Here is a 21,854-nt window from a genome sequence, read left to right as displayed (position 1 = left end):
GTTAAATTTTAGCCTCATGGTAACTACAAAGAAAATATTGGAAAATACGCACATTTGTAGAAACAGAGATTAGGGTATAGGTTGCCAGGAGTAGAGGAGGGTAGGGAGAAAGGGGAGTTAATGCACACTGAATACAGGTTTTCTGTTTGAGGATTTGGGAAGGTTCTGGTAATGAAAGGTGATGAAGGTACTGTAATGTGAATGTGATTAATCCCTCTAAATGTAACATTTGGGAGTAGTTGAGATGGGAAAGTCTATATTGTACATATACATATGTTTCCGGAAAAAAAAAGGGAGGGAAGGAGAGGGAGGGAAAGAAGAGAAGGAGAAAGGAGGGTGGAAGGGATGGAGGGAGGAAGGAAGGAAGAGCAACTAAAGAGACAATGAGAATTAAATGCAATACATGGGAAGCAGACTTGGCCCAACGGATAGGGCTCCACCAACCACATGGGAGATCTGCGGTTCAAACCCCGGGCCTCCTTGACCCATGTAGAGCTGGCCCATGCGCAGTGCTGATGCACGCAAGGAGTGCCGTACCATGCCGGGGTATCCCCCGCATACAGGAGCCCCACGCAAAAGGAGTGCGCCCCGTAAGGAGAGCTGTCCAGTGTGAAAGAAAGTGCAGCCTACCCAAGAATGGCGCTGCACACACAGAGAGCTGACACAAGATGACGCAACAAAAAGAAACACAGATTCCCGGTGCTGCTGATAAGGATAGACGCAGTCACAGAAGAACATGCAGTGAATGGACACAGAGCAGACACCTGGGGGGTGGGGGTGGTAGAAATTAAAAAAAAATAATAAATCTTAAAAAAAAATAAATGCAATACATGATCCTGGATGGGATCTATCAAGAGAGGAGAAAAGGTTCAAAGGGATATTATTGGGGCATACAAAAAAAACTGGAATAAAAATTTTAAGTTTTATATCCATGTTAAATTTATTGAAGTTAAACCACTTAAAGTGGTTAGATTAAGTGAATGTCCTTGTTCTTAGGAAATGTGCTTGGCAGCATCAAGAATTGAGGGAGCATGATATATGCCTCCTACACTCAAGTGCTCAGAAAATGGATCGACGGATAGATGGATATGTAGACCAACACACACACAGAATGATAAGGATAGATGGAATGATATGGGAAATGTAGCAAAATATTAAAATTGGTGGTTCTGGGTATCTGACGGTGGGAGAGGTAGTAGTTAGGGGTATATCAGAATTCTTTGTATGGGGTCTACATTATTTTGTAACTGTCCTATAAGTCCGAAAGTTTTTCTTTTTTTTTTTTAAGGGTAGTGAGTGGACATTGCTGTTTTGTTCCTAATCTTAGGGGGAAAACACCCAGTCTTTTACCATTAAGTATGATGTTAGTTACTGGTTTTCTATAGATGCTCTTTATCAGATTGAGGTAATTCTGTATTCCTAACTTGTTGAGAATATTTACTATGAATGGGTACTGGATTTTGTTAAATGTTTATTCTGCATCAACTGATATGATCATATGATTTTTTTCTTCTTTAGCCTGGTGGATTACAGTGGTGAATTTCAAATGTTGAACTCTATTATATTAATAGCTCTTTTTTCTTTCTTTCTTTTTTTTTCTCCTTAGGTACCAGAGCCAGGGACTGATCCTGGACCTCACATGTTTTATGCCGGTGCTCAACCACTTGAGCGACACCAGCTCCCAAACACTATTTTTATTTTCTTGTTAAAACCCACAATTTACCATTTAAGAGTTCAAGAAAAGAGAACAATCCCACCCTAAAAAGGCTAGTCCCAAAAAGTTTGTTAAATAAGCACATGACAAACAAAAGCAACACATGAATACAGTATTTGGTTTCATTTTATTAACTGTTTCATAATGAAACTCATTCTTACCATGCATATATATTAGGCAGACCCAAGCCCTTATGAAGGTAAAAGACATGAGTAAAAGCACATGATTATTTATAGTACTAACCTCTTGCCTCAAGAAAGGATTTTCCTTTTTGAGCTCTTCAGAAAGATCTTCTCCCTCCAACCATTCCTTCATACCAGTCTGTTCTGCCCAAGCATTCACAGTGGCAAGAGCAGCAGCTCGAACATTGTTCTGAGTTGAGAAGAGAATCAGCAAAAATAACATCAGCTATGGCTTGGAGGTAGGTGGGTGAGAAGCTCTTTACTTTATGAATGTGACAATGGAGGTTTCTCTAAGGTCCACAGGATCATAGTGGGGACCATCTCTCTGAAACGGACTCTTAACTGTACTAAAACTTCAAAGTAAGGTAGAAACATAAAACTCCAAATTGTAAAGATCCTAGAGTCAGTTAATTAGGCAAAAAAGCAACCTGGGCATAAACTATCATGTAAGAGGAATAAACTCAAAGGTTTTGTGTCCTGAATCTCTGGGGGCTCATATGCTCATGACTATCTCAAAAAGTATGCAGTTCTACACATCAGAGACCTCATTCTGGTTAAGACTGAAATTGCTAACAATTTGACAATTTAAATTATGTTTTTATATTAGGTCGTATTCATAGAATGGATGGCTCTATTGACACAAAAAATATTAAAATAGACCAATTCCTCAAATTAAAATAATTACAAAAAAGCAATTCAAACATTCAATCTAGGGCTAAATATAAAAGGCCTGCAACTTTAAATAACACTAATTCTAGGACCGAAACTACAAAGGTGTTACTGAACTACAAGAACATCCTACCCTAGTAGTGTATGAAAAACCTACAAAAAAAAAGCATGATTGCAAAATTCATGGTTAGGAGTGCTATTTATACCAATACTATTTACAATGATGTCATAAACAAAATAGCAACCATTTATTGCATGTATATTATATAAGATAAGCATGATACAACATACTTTACATACAGACTCTAGTTATACAAGAATTACATTTCACAGATAAATTGAGTTGTAGAGAGTGTAACTTCTCTAAGGGTCACAAAGCTAGTATGTGATATATCTGGTTACCTTAATACTGCATGGGAGATAAAAATGTTTATTTTACCCCTAAATTTTCTTCTTTAAAGATAATTATTTTTAGACCAAGAATGTGGCTGGCTGACCTATTCCAGAATGGAGCTATGGTGAAGAGTTAAGTTTACCTTGCTGTCTCCAAGGACTGTGATGACAGGGATACCCAAGTTCTTCACATATTGCTTGATGTTTGGGCCCATGGCTACTGCCAATTGCTGAAGGATAGTCAATGTCTGTTGTACCTGAATGGGAAGAACCAACACTTCATAATCAAACTACGAGTAAGCCATGCTCAAAGTTCTGTAAGTTTGCTGCTATGCAGTTAATACAGTAGGAAGTTTCTGGTCTACAAAAAGAGATAGGGAAATCAATTTGTTATGATGTAATGATGTTATTAATCAGCTTAGTAATTTTTAGGCCATGGACTCTTCTTTTTATCATAAGACTGTATTACTAGAATTTTAGACCAGTGATTACACTACTTCATACTTTTATGGTAAGGTAAAACAGTTTAAGAAAACCCTGTCTCAAAATCCAAATTCAAAAACTAGAAATTAAGGATATTTATGGGTATTCTAAAAGGTTATATATAAAGATATTTAATATTGGATTCCTATAAAAAGCAAATTGAGATTCATGAAAAATTTCTTCTTTTTTTAAAGATTTATTTTTATTTATTTCTCTCCCCTTCCCCCACCCCAGTTGTCTGTTCTGTGTCCATTTGCTTTGTGTTCTGTGTCCGCTTCTATTCTTGTCAGAAGCACTGGGAATCTGTGGCTCTTTTTTGTTGTGTCATCTTGCTGCGTCGACTTTCCGTGTGTGCGACGCCATTCCTGAGCAGGCTGCACTTTCTTTCACGCTGGGCGGCTCTCCTTGCGGGGTGCACTCCTTGTGCATGGGGCTCCCCTATAAGGGGAACACCCTGTGTGGCGTGGTACTCCTTGAGCGCATCAGCACTGCACGTGGGCCATTTCTACACGGGTCGAGGAGGCCCTGGGTATGAACCATGGACCTCCCATGTGGTAGGCGAATGCTCTATCCATTGAGCCAAATCCACTTTCTGAGAATTTTTATTAATAAATCTGTTTTCCACAAACATAGCTTCAGGCACACTTAAGAAATTAAAGGATGCTCTTTCTACTTCAAAGCAAATAAAGTGCATACTAATTTTTTTGTCAGTGAAAGCTGAACTGAACAGGACCTCTAGAAAAAAAAGAGGGAAGCAAACTCAGGGCCTCCTTGTGAAGGCAAACTGGCCTGTGCCCGTGGAGAGCTGGCGCAGCAAGATGACGCAACAAAGGGAGACAAGCAGACACAGAACATGCAGCAAATGAACACAGAGAGCAGACAGCAAGTAAGCGACAAGAAGAGGAGGATAAAATAAATAGATAGATAGATAAATAAAAAAGAGAGTCTTAAAGTTAATTCTCCTTAAAAAAAGAAAAAAGAAAAAAAACAGGCATATGCTCTACATACCAAGATTTTATTTGAATCATTGAGCCGACCTTTCAAGGCAGTTGGAAGTTCACCTATATTAGGTTGGATAAATTTTGCTTCATTGATAATGCCTGCTACTTCATCTAAGCCTTCTTTCCGGATCTTCCAATTCTTGTCACCAATCTTAGATACCAACTCTGAAGTGATTTTATCACTGAAAAACAGAAGACAGAATCCTTAATTCCATATCTCTAAAAAAATTATGATGTCATAGAAAAAGAGTACCCTTGTCTGAGTTCCAAGAGAAAACAAATTAAAAATTCAGTTCAATGTATCAAAGAAACCATTACACAGATCGAAACCTACCTGATTTCTGTCCTTGGCAAAAGGTCAACAACATCATTGCCCCCTTCGTCCGGCTCATCTCCTTCTTCTCCTTCATCTGTACCACTTGTGGTGTGCTTGGAAATGCCTCTAGTTGGAGCAGGTGGGCTTTGTCCTTGCATCTACACACAAGCAAACAAATGAGTGAAGGTAATGAACCTAATGAAGGATGTGGAAATAAACAAAGAGACAAGCGCCTTTGTCAAATTTCCAAATTTATTCATGATACTTAACTATATAGTTGACATTTTATTCCTACCTAGGTTCGAATATTGCAATTACATAGCAAAAAGTATTTTCATACAAATACTAGAATCTGATTTCTCAATCATGAAGTTGTCTTTCGACTTGCATACGCAAGACAATAAACCAAGCCTGTGAACACTTAGCAGCAATATCAGGTACAATGTTTATTCAAGGAGGGTCAGGTTTTTTAAATTAAAAAAAAGTTTTCTTAATGTACTTTTGGAATAGTAATATGTTCACAATGTTTGAAATTCCAAAGGAACAAAAGGATATAAAGAGGAAAATTTCCCATCCAACCCAGGTCTCTTACTTATAGGCAATCAAAGTCATCAATTTCTTATGAACTCTTCCAGAGGTACTTTATGCACATCAAAAAAATGCATACATATTCTTTATTCCAAAAGGCAAGAAGTTTAAATTTAACCAATTAATATGAGTATTCTTGAGTCCACCAATAAATTACATCATTTGTGAAAATCTTACCTTTTCAAATTCTGCATCTATTTGGGACAGGAGGGCAGGCTTCTCATCTTCAAAGAACATTCGCAAAGAGGGACCAACATACAGATACATCACACCAAGCAGGGTGATAGCAGAAGTCCTCACAGCCTGCCAGACAAAACAAAAAGAACTTTCCAAGTCAGAAAAGAACCATAAAAATGGCTATAATGCTGCTACATATGCTGGCATATACTCACTGGGTTTGTTGCAGCAAGAGCTGTCTTCACATTGCTAATGAAAGCTTTGACGTTCAACCTAGAAGAAATATCATTTAGAATTTACAACAAACAAATGAAATCTTCAAAATACTCAAAAGTCTAGGACTGGCTACTTATGGAAGCCCTGGCTTTCATCAATTCTCTTTATACACTCACTTTAAAGTGAACTTTATTTTTTTAAGGATTTATTTATTTATTTCTCTCCCCTTCCGCCCCACACCCCGCCCCAGTTGTCTGTTCTCTGTGTCTATATGCTGCATCTTCTTCTTTGTCCGCTTCTGTTGTTGTCAGCGGCATGGGAATCTGTGTTTCTTTTTGTTGCGTCATCTTGTTGTGTCAGCTCTCTGTGTGGTGGCACCATTCTTGGGCAGGCTGCACTTTCTTTCGCACTGGGCGGCTCTCCTTATGGGGCGTACTCCTTGCACGTGGGGCTCCCCTATGCGGGGACAACCCTGTGTGGCACGGCACTCCTTGTGCACATCAGTGCTGTGTGTGGGCCAGCTTCACACAGGTCAAGGAGGCCCGGGGTTTGTACCGCAGACCTTCCATGTGGTAGACGGACGCCCTAACCACTGGGCCAAGCCGTTTCCCTAAAGTGAACTTTAAATACCATCTAATATGCTGATTATTCATAAATACAGTTTAGACACTTCCTGAACTCCAGATTCATATATCCAACTGGCTTTGTGACATCCCAATTTTTTAAAATCTAGTAGACATCCTACGCCTAACACGTCAAAAACCAAACTCCTGACTGTCCGCTCCAAACCCTAAATCCAGTTTTTCTCATAGTCTGTCCTACTGCAGTAAAGCCACATCATTTTCCAATTGCTCAGGCCACCCTGACTCCTCAGTCATTCTTGACTCCTCTCTTTTCTTTTATATTCAATATCTTGTTCAGCTCCACTTCCAAAATACATCTCAAGTCCTATTACCTCCACCTCTGCAAATCTATGTCTAAAATACTATAATCTCAACAGGATTATTCCAATAGCCTAGTCTCCCTGTTTCTGCCCTTGATTGCCACTATCTGTTCTCTGTGATGGTAGACAAAAAGATCCTGTTATTCTTTTGTTCAAAACTCTCTAATGGTTTCTCATCTTAAAATTTATGAAGCCCTACAGACCCAGTACCCTGTTCTTTCTCCAGTCTCATCTCCTACCACTCCCTATCCCGCTACTCATTCCACTCCAGTTATATTGGCTTCCTTGCTATTTTGAACACATAATATATGTAGGTAGGAACCTTAAGGCTTTTGCACTTGCTGTTTTCTTGGTCTAGAATGCTCTTTTCCAAGATTTTCATGGCTCATTCCTTTATGTTCTACAGGTCTCTGCTCAAAGTCATTTTTTTTGGGTAAGGACTCTGATGAACCTACAGAAAATAACACCACACTAACCACTCCAGGATGACACTACCCAGCCACTGCTTTTGCTTTATTTTTATTCTATTGTTCCTATACCTTCTGATAGATTTCTGTTTACTATCTTCCTCTCCTTACTCAAATATAAATTCCACAAAGGCAGGAATTTAATTTTTTCCATGATTTATTCCCAGGGCCCAGAACAAAAGACAATCATTTTAAGTGCTCAAGAAGTAGCTATTAAATGAATGAACAAATGAAAGATCATGGATGAATAAAACAGAAGAAAATATTTACTTGGCTTTTATATTGTTACAAGATTAGTTAACATCAAATACTGTAAAATTAAGAAGGGACTATATCAATAACATCAACTATGGGAAAACACCAGAGATACTGCCAGAACAAACAATTTCTTCCATTACTTAAATAATAGCTCCTAGAGTAGTGTTTCTTCAATTGCTAGAATTCAGAATACTGTTTTGCAAGAAATTAAGAGGCGCTGTGAAAAACAGCATGGCACATGAAAAGGCAACATAGTGTACTGGTTAAGAGAATTCTCTCTTGGAAACAATATGCCTGGATTCAAATCTTTGCTTTGCCACTTCCCAGTGTGACTTGGGGCAGAATACATAAACTTTCTGTATTTTTTAGTTTCCTCACCTATAAGACAGGGGTAATAATAAAACCACACATGGTTGTTATAAGGATTAAATTAATAATTTGTAAATTCCCTGGAAAAGTGCCTTGGATAAAGTAATCTCTATAAAATTTCCTTAAATAAAAAGAAACAAATGTGTTCTATATGAAAATAACTTTGGGAAAGAGTGGTTAAAGAAAGTCAAATGAATTTCTTTATTTCAGGACCTTTCAGATCCTTTAATTTACCAATATGTACTATAGGGTCTCTAAACAAACTTGAAGATATATAGTAATTTCCAAATGTATCTGGCTAGAAATCTTTGGAACTGGCTTTTCTGTTGGACACTTATTAATATTTCAGAAAAAATAGTTTATAGAATTCTATAAGTAGATATCAAATGCTGGAACAGAGGTCCAGATACTACTTTGTGATCTAAGGTACTCGTTTTATATAAATTAGACAATTTAACTCTGGTTTCTCAAAATACAAGTAGAGATAGTTATGATAAATATAATTACCAATTAGAGGCTGCCGAAACAGTTATTTTCTGTTTGATTTCTCTGTGACTTACCCAGAAAATCCAAATTCTTTTATTGCATTTGATAGCCAATTCAGAGTTTCTGATTGATTCTTGGGATTCTTCTGTGAGAAAGCCATTGACATAACCTGCAAGAGGGGGGAAAACAAAAAAATAGATTTATGCTTTCTCTTGTATTTCTCATTGAAATAAAGCCTAACAATAAGGCAAATGTGGAGTTAAAGCATGATTTTTTTTATGCTAAAAAAAATGCTAAAAATGGCTTAGGAATCAAATATTTAACATATATAAGAAAATGAGGTAAATGACAATAGAATTAAGAGGATACTGACTGTTTACACCTTTTCATTGGTGAACTATGTTATTTGTTTTAAGAGAAAATTACTCTTTTTTATAGAATATTCTTGATTAAGGTAAATTTTAATTACCAGGCAATAGTTTATTATTAAAGGGAAAAATAAAACTGCATTATCAAAAATGGATCAAAGACATAAAAATAAAAGCCAGGATGATAAAACTCCTAGAAGATAATGTAGGAAAATGCCTTCAAGATACGATGTTAGGAGGTGGGTTCTTAGACTTCATACCCAAAGCATGAAAAATGAAAGAAAATAATAGATAAATGGGACCTCCTCAAAATTAAATCACTTTTGTACCTCAAAGTACTTTGTCAAAAGGGTAAAAAGGCAGCCAACTCAGTGGGGGAAAATATTTGGAAATCATATATCCAACAAGGGTTTAATATCCATGATATATAAAGAGATCAACAATAAAAAGCAAACCTTGGGAAACGGACTTGGCCCAGTGGTTAGGGCGTCCGTCTACCACATGAGGGGTCCGCGGTTCAAACCCCGGGCCTCCTTGACCCGTGTGGAGCTGGCCCACACGCAGTGTTGATGCATGCAAGGAGTGCCGCAACACGCAGGGGTGTCCCCCGCGTAGGGGAGCCCCACGCGCAAGGAGTGCACCCGTAAGGAGAGCCGCCCAGCGCGAAAGAAAGTGCAGCCTGCCCAGGAATGGCGCTGCCCACACTTCCCGTGCCGCTGACGACAACAGAAGCGGACAAAGAATCAAGACGCAGCAAATAGACACAGAGAACAGACAACCAGGGTAGGGGGGGGATTAAATAAATAAATCTTAAAAAAAAAAAAAAAAAAAAAAGCAAACCTTATTAAAAATGGGCAAAAGATTAAAATATCTTGAATAGACATTTTTTCAAAGAGGAAATATAAATAGTAAAACAGAAAAACCCAAAACCATGAAAGATGTTTGACATCACTAAGCTATTAGGGAAATGCAAATCAAAACTATAATGACCCTCTTAAAATGGCCACTATTAAAAAAATAAAACTACAAGTGTTGGAGAGGATGTGGAGAAAATGCTTATTCATTGTGGGAATGTAGAATGGTACAGCTGCTGTGGAAGACCATTTGGTGGTTCCTAAGGAAGTTAAATATGTAACTGCCATGTGACTTGGCAATACCACTACTGATATATACCCAGAAGAACTGAGAACAGGAACCCAAACAGATATCTGCACACCAATGTTCATAGCGGCATTATTTATAATTTTTCAAAAGACGTAAACAACCCAGGTGTCCATCAACCCAAGAATAGATAAACAAATTGTGATATATACATATGATGGAACATTATGCAGCTGTAGGAAAAAATGAAGTTGTGAAGCATATTACAACATGGATGAATCTGGAGAACATTGTGGTGAGTGAAGTAAGCCAGACACAAAAGGACAAATACTATATGAATGTGCTATTATGAACTAAATATAATGAGCAAACTCATGGAGTTAGTAGCTAGAATATAGGTCACCAGAAGATAGAATGAGGGCAGAGAATGGAAAGGGTTAATCTGTGCAGCACTGGTAAAAAGCTTGTTTGTAAATGGATAAAAATGTTCAAAGCACATTATAGTGTTACAATTAACAGCGTTAATATTTGGGCATATAGTGGTTGAAAGAGAAATTCTAAGGTCATGTATATCACTAGAAGGAAAGTTAAAAAACTAAACATGAGACTGTATAGCACAGTGAACCCCTTGTGTGGAAAATGAGTAGGGTTAATAGTGCATATGTAAAAATGTTTACCTATGAAATAGAACTAACAAACGGTAATAATTACAAGATGTTAATAAAAGGGTGATGTTTGGGTAAAAATACAACCAAAGCAAACTATGGACTGTAGGGTATAGTAACATATTAATATTCTTTTATCAATGAGTAAAAAAAAGACATATGCTAAGTGAAAGAAACTAGACACAAAGTACTGCATATTGCTTGACTTCATCTATACAAAATGTAAATAAGAATAAATTTATAGAGAAGGAAATAATTAGTGGTTATGTATGGCAGGGGAAAGATAGAGGGATTGATAAGTGACTACTAAGGGGGATGGGATTTTTCTTTCTGGAGTAATGAACATGCTCTAATATTGTTTGCAGTGATGAATGCACCACTCTGCAATTATACCAATTGCCACTGATTGTACACATTAGAGGGACTGTATGGTTTACGAATATATTTCAATAAAATTGATTAAAAAAACACTTAATCAAAAGGGTTTGACTCCTAAAGATAAAAACTAAAGTTTAATCAATAAGACTGAAACCATAAATTTGGGAGCAAAATAAGGACACTTAGGGAAAGAAAGGTCTGCATCACTAACCTGTTCAGCTGTCCATGGCAACATACAAGCTTCAGCTAATGCTGTCATAGCTTCTTTTGCATTGCTCCCACATTTCACATCTCCAATCTTGTCTACAAGGCCATCTAATACAATTTGAGCTGAAGTTTTCGAAAAGTTTCCTTTCTGGGCAATCACAGCTACTACATGGAGCTTCATTTGCATCACCTGAATAAGGAATAAGCATCATAAAATTATGAGTAAGCCAAAGACATCTACTTATTTTTATAGCAGCCTGAAGATGTAACATAGTTAGGTGCAGCTGTGAACACAACCAAACTGAAATCAGAATTTTAAACAAAGAGGAAAGATTTTTATTCTTTAATTATCAATGACCAACTAAAGTAGCTATAATTGACAGTGAAGAGAGAAAAATACCAAACCATTCAATAGTACTTCAAAATATTAATAAGCAATGTTATCATACGGGAAGTTTATGAATTAAAAAATGTGATTTCAATATTTTCCTCCAATGATCATTTGCATTTGGTACTCAATACACATCCTGACATACATAATAAATGATCATACCAACTCGATGAAAAAACTACAATCTTCAGGCACCTACACACAACAGAACATGGGATAGTTCAGAGGACTTGTGGTTTTTAAATGGAAGAAGTTGTAAAACTTTAAAGACGTCAGTATGAAGGTGGACTTAAGGCCTCTTTGCCAATAAATATTTCTTGGTGCTCTGAATATCTTTACTTTGTTAAGCTACTATAAATTCCATCAACTACAGATTCATTTAGATAATAAGTATCCTCTTTCAAAATATAATTATCCTGGGACAGAGTTCTGGAATGGTGAAGCAAGTAACTACAAAAATCCTCTCCTGCATGGGAATCGGATGTGGCTCAGCTGATAGAGCATCCACCTACCATATGTGAGGGTCCAGGGTTCAATACCCAGGGCCTCCTGACCCATGTGGTAAGCTGGCCCACGCGGAGAGCTGCCATGCAAAAGGAGTGCCATGTCAACGCAGGGATGACCCCACACGGGGGTGCCCCACATGCAAGGAGTGCGACCTGCAAGGACAGCCACCCTGTGTGAAAAAAGCACAGCGCGCCCAGGAGTGGTGCCGCACACACGGAGAGCTGATGTGGCAAGATGATGCAACAAAAGAGAGACACAGTTTCCCGGTGCCACCGAGGGAGCAAGCGAACGCAGAAGAACACAAGCGAGTGGAAACACAGAGCAGACAACGTGATTGGGGAGAGAAAAAAAACAAAACAAAAAAATCCTCTCCTGCATAAAAGCAATGAGAACTGGGGCAAAAATAGTCAAAATCAATTTTTTTTTCAGAACTCTAGAAATTAACCAAACGACTGCAACAATAACAGCAGCATTTATAGAAAAACTGCCAAATCTTTGTTAGAAAGCAGTGAGCTTTGTGGTGATTAAACTTGCCTATTCCCATTCCCATCCCTTTCCCAGCAGCTTTGAAAACCAAGAGCCTCACAAACATGGTAGCTATGAAAATCTGCAGCTGTGCAGTCACTGGAGTGGGACAGACTAGATGTGGAGTTCCTCACAAGGTATCAACCCCAGAGCACTGGCACTGTTTTATTTGTTTGGCAGCACCCAGAAAAGCCTCATTTGCAAGACTTCTTGCTACTTGACTTGACTGAGCTAGTGTAGGTAGAAAAAACCCATCGGCAATGTGTTTGTCAAACACAATCTGCAACAAATGTTTAATATTACAGTTGCCTAAGGATATAATACCAGTTGGGACAAACAAGAGCTTGGCAAAAAACTTAAAGAAGATCTGAGGAATGAGATTTCTAGAGGGGATTATGAAAATCTCCAATATATTCCTGAGATTCTAGAAGGCCATACACATGTGAGCACTGTGCACATGCCCAGGAAAAACGTGGAGGGCCTAAGCAATAATTTGAATCCACACAAAAACAAAGTATACTGGTAAAGGTAGTTGTGTTTCTAATTCTTTTTTTCTCCTATCTGAGTTAAAAGAAAACTGCATAAAGCAATAATTATAAAACTCTGCTGATGGGCTTATAATGTATAAAGATGTAATTTGTTTGACAATCATAGCAAAAAAGGGACAAAAAATGAGTTATGTTGGAACAACATTGTTGTATACCATTGAAATTAAGCTATATTAATTTAAATTTGATTGTTATAAGATGTTAATTGGAATCCTCAGTAAGAAAACAAAAACATTTGTAGTAAATGACAAAGGAATAAAAATGACACACTAGAAAGTACCTATTTAACACAAAAGAAGACAATGGAGTTATGGAGGAACAAACAAGATATAAGATATATAGAAAAATAGCAAAATGACAGACAAACTCTAATTTACCAGTAATTGCATTAGATATAAATGTATTAGACACTTCAATTAAAAGGACTGGCAGTAAACCATGATATAACGATATACTTTCTGCCAAGGGACACATTTTAGATTCAAAGACACAAACAGGTTAAAAGTAAAAGTATGGAAAAAAAATACACAATGCAAATTATAACCAAAAATGAGCTAGAATGGCTATACTAATATAGATTGAGTAGGGTTTAAGACAAAAATTGATATTAGGGACAAAGAAAGCCTTTCTGCAATGATTAAAAAAGGTCTATCCATCAATTATAAACTTATGTGCACCTAACAGCAGAGTCCAAAATACATGAAGCAAAAACTGTGAGAATTGATGGCAAAAATAGGCAATTTAACAACAACAGTTGGGAAATTTCAATACTTTCAATAATAGAAGAAACTAGCTAGAAGATCAACAAAGAAGAATCTCAATCAATATCCCAATCTTCTACACTAGAGTGAACTAAACCTAAATAGCAGAAGAAAGGAAATAATAAAGAGTACAAGTAAATTAAATAGTGAATAGAAAAATAGAGAAAAAGAACAAAACCAAAAGTTGTTTTTTTAAAAGGATAAAAAATATTGGCAAACTTCATATAGATGTACCAAGAAAAAAGATGGAGGACTTAGATTTCTAAAATTGCAATAAAAGAGAGGATATTAAATTAAAAAAACTGTAAGGGACTACTATGAGTAACTGAATATCTAGAAATTAGATAACCTAAATGAAAAGGACAAATTTCCAGGGAGACACAAAGTACCAAAACTGAGTTGAAAAGAAATAGGAAATTTGAAAAGACCTATAACAAATAAAGTGATTAAATTAGTATTAAAAAAACTCCCCACAAAACAAAGTCTAGGACCAGATGCTTTCACTGCTTTAAGGAATTTTAAAACATTTAAAAAGAAAATTAACACTAATACTTCACAAAGTCTTCAAAAAAATAAAGTAGGAAGGATTCATTCCATGGGGCCAGTATTACCCTATTACCAAAGTCAAACAATGATACCTGAAGAAAACTACAGATCAATATCCCTTATGAACAAGTCACACAAATTCTCAACAAAAGACTAGCAAACTGAAACCACTGACAAAATGAAGAGAATTACATACCACAAAGGGAGATTTATCTTAGGAATGCAAGGTTAGTTTGATATTTGAAAATTAATTAATGTAACATATTCTACTAATGGAATAAAGGGAAAAAACCCTCACAATCATCTTAATAGATGCAAAAAAAAAAAGCATGTAATAAAAACCAACACCCTTTCATGAAGTCTATGTATATCTACAAGAGAGAAGGAAACTACTTTTTCCTCTTCTGTATCAACTTTCCTTCAACTCCCTTTACAAATACTTTTTAGACTAATAAATTTGTATTACTACATTTTAGCTTTATTATCACAGTTAATGATGCTACATGCTGATTGTGGTAAATTTTCACTGGCAGATTAAATACTACTTTTATTTTTTACCCAAATGAAAAAAAAAAACTTTCACATTGTTTATCTCTTGAATACATAAAAATTTAGAGGGTTTCTAGGCCTAAATAATGAAGAGAAAACAAAATATAAATATACATAAATTCTTAACTACACAAAGTTATAGTTCCATGTTTAATTGAAATGCACAAAGTCTACAGTTCATTTAAAAAGATAACACATTGGTTGACGGTTTTTTGTTTTTAAAGGCATACTAAATATCAATACCAAAAACCATATCTTTCTATTACTTTATAAGAAAATAGAAAAAAAAATTACTTGTTTTTAAAAACAAATTAAATCTCCAATTAAAAAATACCTGAAAATTAGTTTCTTTCCATCCAGGTTTCTTGGCCAGCATCCTCACTAACGCCTGGCATGGCATTTCAGTTCGGTCCATTAGTTCAACAGCCTTGAAATAAAACAGGAGAGTGAGACAGTTACAGGATTAAAGATTAATTTCAAGAAAAGAGTTAATTCCAAAATCAAGTAAGTAGTTACCTCTAAAGAAGGGAGGGGAATGGTATTGAGAAGGATTTTGGACAAACTTAAACAGTTTCTATAATAATGCTTTAGAGTTAGATATATGGCTGTTAAATTACCATTGGAACATTTTCTTTTTATAATTGAGGAAATCACAATTTCTTATAAGGAATGTAATAGGAACAGGTTTTATTAGCTTAGTATGTGGTAGAAACTGCTTATACATACTTTGTCTTATTTGATTTTTCTAAAACATAGTTAAGTAGGGTAGGTTAGAAGGGCTTAAATACTAAGTTGCAAAGATACACAAACCTAGGTCTAAACTAGAAAAGGAGCAGACAGAAGATGATAAGCCAGGTCTCCTGCCTCAAGTCCAGTGCTCCTTCAGTTTTTCCTTCTCTTAATTAGAACTAAGAAATATTATTAGAAATAAGCTTCTGTGTCCCTTTGCAACGCTGGATTTTCTAAAGGAGTTTCTCATACCAGGGAATCATGTAACAAAAGGGTAAACAAAGAAATGGACAAGGAGTGGTTTAAAAAGAGAGCTATTTATCTAGTAAGTTTAATGAACAAATACCATAATTTTGAAATTTATCTAAGTCTTATAATTCAGAATAAGAAACTAATGTTAAGTATTAAGTTATGAGATTAAAAAGTCATAGAACTGGTGTGATGGGCTGGCCCACGTGCAGTGCTGCTGCGTGCAAGGAGTGCCCGTGCCACGCATGTATGTCCCCTGCGTAGGGGAGCCCCATACACAGGGAGTGCACTCCCCAAGGAGAGCCACCAAGCGCGAAAAGTGCCCAGACTGGGGGTAAGCGGACTTGGCGCAATGGATAGGGCATCTGCCTACCACATGGGAGATCCACAGTTCAAACCCCGGGTCTCCTTGACCTGTGTGGAGCTGGTCCATGCACAATGCTGACACGCGCAAGGAGTGCCGTGCCACGCAGGGGTGCCCCCTGTGTAGGGGAGCCCCACGTGCAAGGAGTGCGCCCTGTAAGGAGAGCCGCCAAGCACAAAAGAAAGTGCAGCCTGCCCAGGAACGGCACCGCACACATGGAGAGCTGACACAACAAAAAGAAACACAGATTCCTGGTGCTGCTGCTAAGGGTAGAAGCGGTCACAGAAGAATACACAGCAAATGGACACAGAGCACACAACTGGGGGGAGAGGGAGAGAAATAAAAAAATATTAAAATCTTAAAAAAAAAAAGAGTGCAGCCTGCCAGAAGTGGCGCCACACACACAGAGCTGATACAGCAAGATGACGCAACAAAAAGAGACACCAATTCCAGGTGCCCCTGACAAGAATACAAGTGGACACAGAACACACAGTGAATGGACACAGAGAGCAGGCACATGCGGAAGGGGAGAGAAATAAATCTTTAAAAAAAAAAGTCAGGGAAACGGACTTTGGCCCAGCGGTTAGGGCGTCCGTCTACCATATGGGAGGTCCGCGGTTCAAACCCCGGGCATCCTTGACCCGTGTGGAGCTGGCCATGCGCAGTGCTGATGCACGCAAGGAGTGCCGTGCCACGCAAGGGTGTCCCCCGCGTGGGGGAGCCCCACGCGCAAGGAGTGCGCCCGTGAGGAATGCCGCCCAGCGTGAAAAGAAAGTGCAGCCTGCCCAGGAATGGCGCCGCCCACACTTCCCATGCCGCTGACGACAACAGAAGCGGACAAAGAAACAAGACGCAGCAAATAGACACCAAGAACAGACAACCAGGGGAGGGGGGGAAATTAAATAAATAAATAAATCTTTAAAAAAAAAAAAAAGTCATAGAACACAGATGTTGAAGATATACATTACGCAGCTATAAAAAACAAAAACTTCACCTTTAGTTAACACAATGAAATGTCTACTGGTTATCAAACAAAGCAATTAAGACAAGTACTTCATTTGTCAATTTCATTGCTCCTATAAAATCTAATTTTCTTCTATACTCAGTTCATCCCTGCACACCTACCTTCTGGAATTCTTCCATAGAGGCCAACCTTTCTTTCCAGTTACTACTGTCTAGAAGCTGTATACAGGTAGAGGGAAGGACGGCTGAAGCTTTTTCTTCACATACTTCTATCTGTAAGATACAAAAACATAAAAAATTAGGAATTGCTTATGAAAACCCATATCAAGAATGTAAAATATACTCTAGCCAAAATCAAAAGAACATTCCCATAGGCATGCTGAAATAGATGATGTTTCTATTACACTGCCATAAAGGAGAAGTCTATTCAAGGCACAGTTTCAATAAGCTAAAAGGCATTTATTTACTATAAGCTGTATAACCCAGCAAAGAAAGAACTCAAATTTTCTTATAGGTCTCAACTTTCTACAGTTTAATGAATTTAAGGTCCCGTGTACAACACTGACCGAGAGTTCAGGTTCCACAATTTCTTTGGTATCCAATCCTTTCTTATTCTTGGTTCCAGTGCTCCCTGTGCCTCCTGGAGCGGTTGGTTTTCCCTTCTTAGGTGGCCCACTAGCCTAAAAAGAATAAAAAAAAAACCCATTAAGGATTTAGAACAGTGGTTGTTAAACTTTTGTAGTATAACAGACACCCTTAAAAATCTGATTAAAATGAAGAATTGCCTGAACAACAAAAAAAATGCATATTTTTTTCATGCCTACAGAATTGAGCAATTTCAAGGGCAGAAAGACTCCCTGAAGACCATCCATGGTAAAATCTGAACACCCCATCCCATATTAAGAACCTCTGATTTACAAAGGCACAGATATTGTATGATTCCACTCATGTGAAATAGTTAGAACATGCAAACAGAGGCAGAAAGTAGAGAGCAGATTACCAGGGCTGGTGGGAAGGGAGAATGGGGAGTTAATGCATAATGGTTTCTGTTTGGGGTGATGGAAAAGTTCTGGTAATAGATAGTGGTAAGGGAAGGACAACATTGCAATTGTGATGAACCCCACTGAATGGTATTCTTGAGAGTGGCTGAGATGGGAAAAGTTAAGGTTATATATTTGTTTAAACAATTTAAAAAACAAAAAAGAACCTTCAATTCAGAATGAGCTGAGATAAATGAAATAAAAATTATTGACTAGAATTACACTACACTTACAGATTTGAGAATTGACATCTTAAAGCCTTTAAACACCACTAAATTTTTCCTATATTAGTAAATGACAGTTGCTAATTTATAACATTTATTCAATACTTAACCACACAGTACTCCAAATAAAAAGGGAATATATCACTAGTCACTGTAGAACTTATGTTTGCAAAGAAGAAAGAGACTGAAATAGCAATCTCAGTGAGCACTCTGGATATGCTGAAGATGACCATTTCAATTTTTTTCATTGTTTTAGTTTTTCAGATGACTTGCTTGGGTTTTTTTTGTTTTTGTTTTTTTTTAAAAAAGATTTATTTATTTATTTAATTTCCCCCCTCCCCTGGTTGTCTGTTCTTGGTGTCTATTTGCTGCGTCTTGTTTCTTTGTCCGCTTCTGTTGTCATCAGCGGCACGGGAAGTGTGGGCGGCGCCATTCCTGGGCAGGCTGCTCTTTCTTTTCACGCTGGGCGGCTTTCCTCACGGGCGCACTCCTTGTGCATGGGGCTCCCCCACGCGGGGGACACCCTTGCGTGGCACGGCACTCCTTGCGCGCATCAGCACTGTGCATGGCCAGCTCCACACGGGTCAAGGAGGCCCGGGGTTTGAACCACGGACCTCCCATATGGTAGACGGACGCCCTAACCACTGGGCCAAAGTCCGTTTCCCTGCTTGGGTTTTAATATACTTATATGGGCATATTATCTGCAGATAATGATAACTTCAACTCTTTCTTTCTACTATTAATACCTCTTATTTTATTTTTTTGTCTAATTGTAGAACATTATTAAGTTATAATAGTATCAGTAAGTATTTTCTACTTTTTAAAAAATTTCTCACTTTAATGAGAATGCTTCTAGTGTTTCACCATTAAGCATGTTGCTGGTTTTTGGTTTCCTATGTCTATTACTATCAATCTCTATATCTTTATCTCTATATATTTAATCATGTCAAAGTATCCATTCTTTACAATGTGGTTAAGAATTTTTATTAAGAAGGTGTGTTGAAATTTATTATATTCTGCTAACGATATCTGAAACGATAGGTTTCTTTTGATCTATTAATTAGTAAATTTTATTAACATTATTATTGAACCACCCTGGGATAAACTTCAATTGGTCATACTTTTTTATTGTAGCAATTGGATTCCAATTGCTATTCTACTTAAATGTCTTTATTTATTTATTTTTTTTTTAAAGATTTATTATTTATTTAATTCCCCCCCCTCCCCTGGTTGTCTGTTCTTGGTGTCTATCTGCTGCGTCTTGTTTCTTTGTCCGCTTCTGTTGTCCTCAGCGGCACGGGAAGTGTGGGCGGCGCCATTCCTGGGCAGGCTGCTCCCTCCTTTCACGCTGGGCGGCTTTCCTCACGGGCGCACTCCTTGCGCGTGGGGCTCCCCCATGCGGGGGACACCCCTGCGTAGCACGGCACTCCCTGCGCGCATCAGCACTGTGCATGGCCAGCTCCACATGGGTCAAGGAGGCCCGGGGTTTGAACCGCGGACCTCCCACATGGCAGACGGACGCCCCAACCACTGGGCCAAAGTCCGTCTCCTTAAATGTCTTTATCTAAATTAATTTCAGTTTTGAAAGGATGCAAGAAAATAGCAGTATATCACGAGGTACATAGCCAACAACAATAATAATATTATGGCAACACACATCATTATTCATGCTGTTTCTTCTACTTATTTAGGTATTTGTTAAGAAATGCCCCAAACCTAAAAAGAAAAGATAGAGGACCAAATTAGCTTTCAACAACCAGACCAGTTCTGAAACCAACATTATCTAGAACATATTCCAAAATTTTACAGTATAATTAGCAAAATTAAGATGCTGGTACAGCCAGTATTCTAATCAAATGGCAACCTTTAACATTTGCCACTTCATATGAGTAGTAAAATTTTGTTGGTTCATGAGAATAACCCCAAAAGAGATTTTATTGTTTTCTAACCCCCCAAAATGTAAAATTCTATACTTTTTGATTAACTGGAATGCATCTTCTGAATTGCTTACTGCAATAGAATTCTCTGTATAGAGGGGTACCTCAATTAACTAATATCCTACTTGTGTTATTAAAATGGGAATAGAAGGAGGTTGCCCTTTTGAAGGAAAAAAAAGAAAGAAAAATTCTCAAACTATAAGAAAGCCAGCTAAATTTGGGCATGGAAGAGTTCAGAAAGGTAAGAGGAAGTTAAGAGTAGGCTGTAGTTAAAAACCCTGGATGGGTCTTAAGGTATTGGGCCCAGGTGACAGACCTAAGAGACTGGAGTTGGTGAGAAAGGAGAAAATAGCTATTGACTCCTTGTACTAGAAATGCTGGGGAGACAGCATGATATAATAGAAAATACATACCAGGTGCAATGGATGTGTCATGATGATGGGAGAGAGTGTTGCTGTAGGGATAGTGGGGGGTAGGGGCGGTGGGGTTGAATGGGACCTCTAATTTTTTGAATGTAATATTAAAAAAAAAAAAAAGAAAATACATATGCTCTGGAACTAGAGATACCAGGGTTCAAAACCCAGTTCTGCCACTCTATTCATTCAACGAATATATGATAAGCCCTACTATATAATATGCCAGAAACTGTTCTACACATGGAGGATCAAGAAGTGACACGATCTCTCAACTTACAAGTTTAAAATATAGTGGGGGGACAAAGAGTAAGTGGACAAACAAGCAATAAAAATATCTGAGTGAATTATAAGAGTGTGTAGCATACCTAATCTCAATGAGCCTTAATTTACTTTTTGGGGGGGAAAAAACGGGGATCACAAAACACGTACTTTAAAGGGTTGTTATGGGAAGTGGACTTGGCCCAATGGATAGGGTGTCCGCCTATCACATGGGAGATCCGCAGTTCAAACCCTGGGCCTCCTTGACCCGTGTGCAGCTGGCCCATGCGCAGTGCTGATGCGTGCAAGGAATGCCGTGCCACGCAGGGGTGTTCCTTGTGTAGGGGAGCCCCACGTACAAGGAGTGCGCCCTGTAAGGAGAGCTACCTAGCGCAAAAGAAAGTGCAGCCTGCCCAAGAATGGTGCCGCACACACGGAGAGCTGACACAACAAGAAGAAACACAGATTTCCGGTGCTGCTGATAAGGACAGAAGCAGTCACAGAAGAACACACAGGGAAAGGACACAGAGAGCAGACAACTGGGGGGATGAGGGGGAAGGGAAGAGAAATAAATAAAAAATAAATCTTTAAAAATAAATAAATAAAGGTTGTTATGACCATTATGTGATACTATACAGGTAAAATGCCTCACAAAAGTGATGATCACTAAATATTAGTTCCTTTTCCCAACTCCATGCCAGGGTTTGGGGAGGGGGCAGGGGTAAGGAAAAAGAGTAATACTTTTTGGATCTGCAGCAGATAACTTCCATCCTTAAGAGATTCCACAGGACCAATGTTCATGAAAATGACGTATTTGCCACTGAACATTTACCCTTCTTGTATACTGTATAAAAGTGACAAGATTT

General features: G+C 37.9%; 1 protein-coding gene across 4 annotated transcripts in view; it reads right to left on the bottom strand.

The window, feature by feature from the left end:
- CKAP5 (cytoskeleton associated protein 5) overlaps nucleotides 1–21,854 on the bottom strand; it is a 111,439-nt gene that overhangs the window by 32,121 nt on the left and 57,464 nt on the right. For all 4 annotated transcript variants that reach the window (XM_058306263.1, XM_058306264.1, XM_058306265.1 and 1 more), the window contains exons 14-24: nucleotides 17,680–17,793; nucleotides 17,276–17,386; nucleotides 15,143–15,235; nucleotides 10,986–11,171; nucleotides 8,337–8,431; nucleotides 5,739–5,796; nucleotides 5,524–5,649; nucleotides 4,777–4,916; nucleotides 4,450–4,624; nucleotides 3,102–3,215; nucleotides 1,958–2,086 (exon numbers count right to left, since the gene is read on the bottom strand). In XM_058306263.1, the coding sequence (XP_058162246.1) occupies nucleotides 1,958–2,086; nucleotides 3,102–3,215; nucleotides 4,450–4,624; nucleotides 4,777–4,916; nucleotides 5,524–5,649; nucleotides 5,739–5,796; nucleotides 8,337–8,431; nucleotides 10,986–11,171; nucleotides 15,143–15,235; nucleotides 17,276–17,386; nucleotides 17,680–17,793 (1,341 nt within the window). The remainder of the gene's footprint in view (nucleotides 1–1,957; nucleotides 2,087–3,101; nucleotides 3,216–4,449; nucleotides 4,625–4,776; nucleotides 4,917–5,523; nucleotides 5,650–5,738; nucleotides 5,797–8,336; nucleotides 8,432–10,985; nucleotides 11,172–15,142; nucleotides 15,236–17,275; nucleotides 17,387–17,679; nucleotides 17,794–21,854) is intronic.

The sequence above is a fragment of the Dasypus novemcinctus genome, chromosome 10 (genome assembly GCF_030445035.2).
Source record: "Dasypus novemcinctus isolate mDasNov1 chromosome 10, mDasNov1.1.hap2, whole genome shotgun sequence".
In the NCBI taxonomy this organism is placed as follows: domain Eukaryota; kingdom Metazoa; phylum Chordata; class Mammalia; order Cingulata; family Dasypodidae; genus Dasypus; species Dasypus novemcinctus.
Note: the sequence above shows the minus strand (reverse complement) of the source record. Positions and strands in the feature narration are given on the sequence as shown.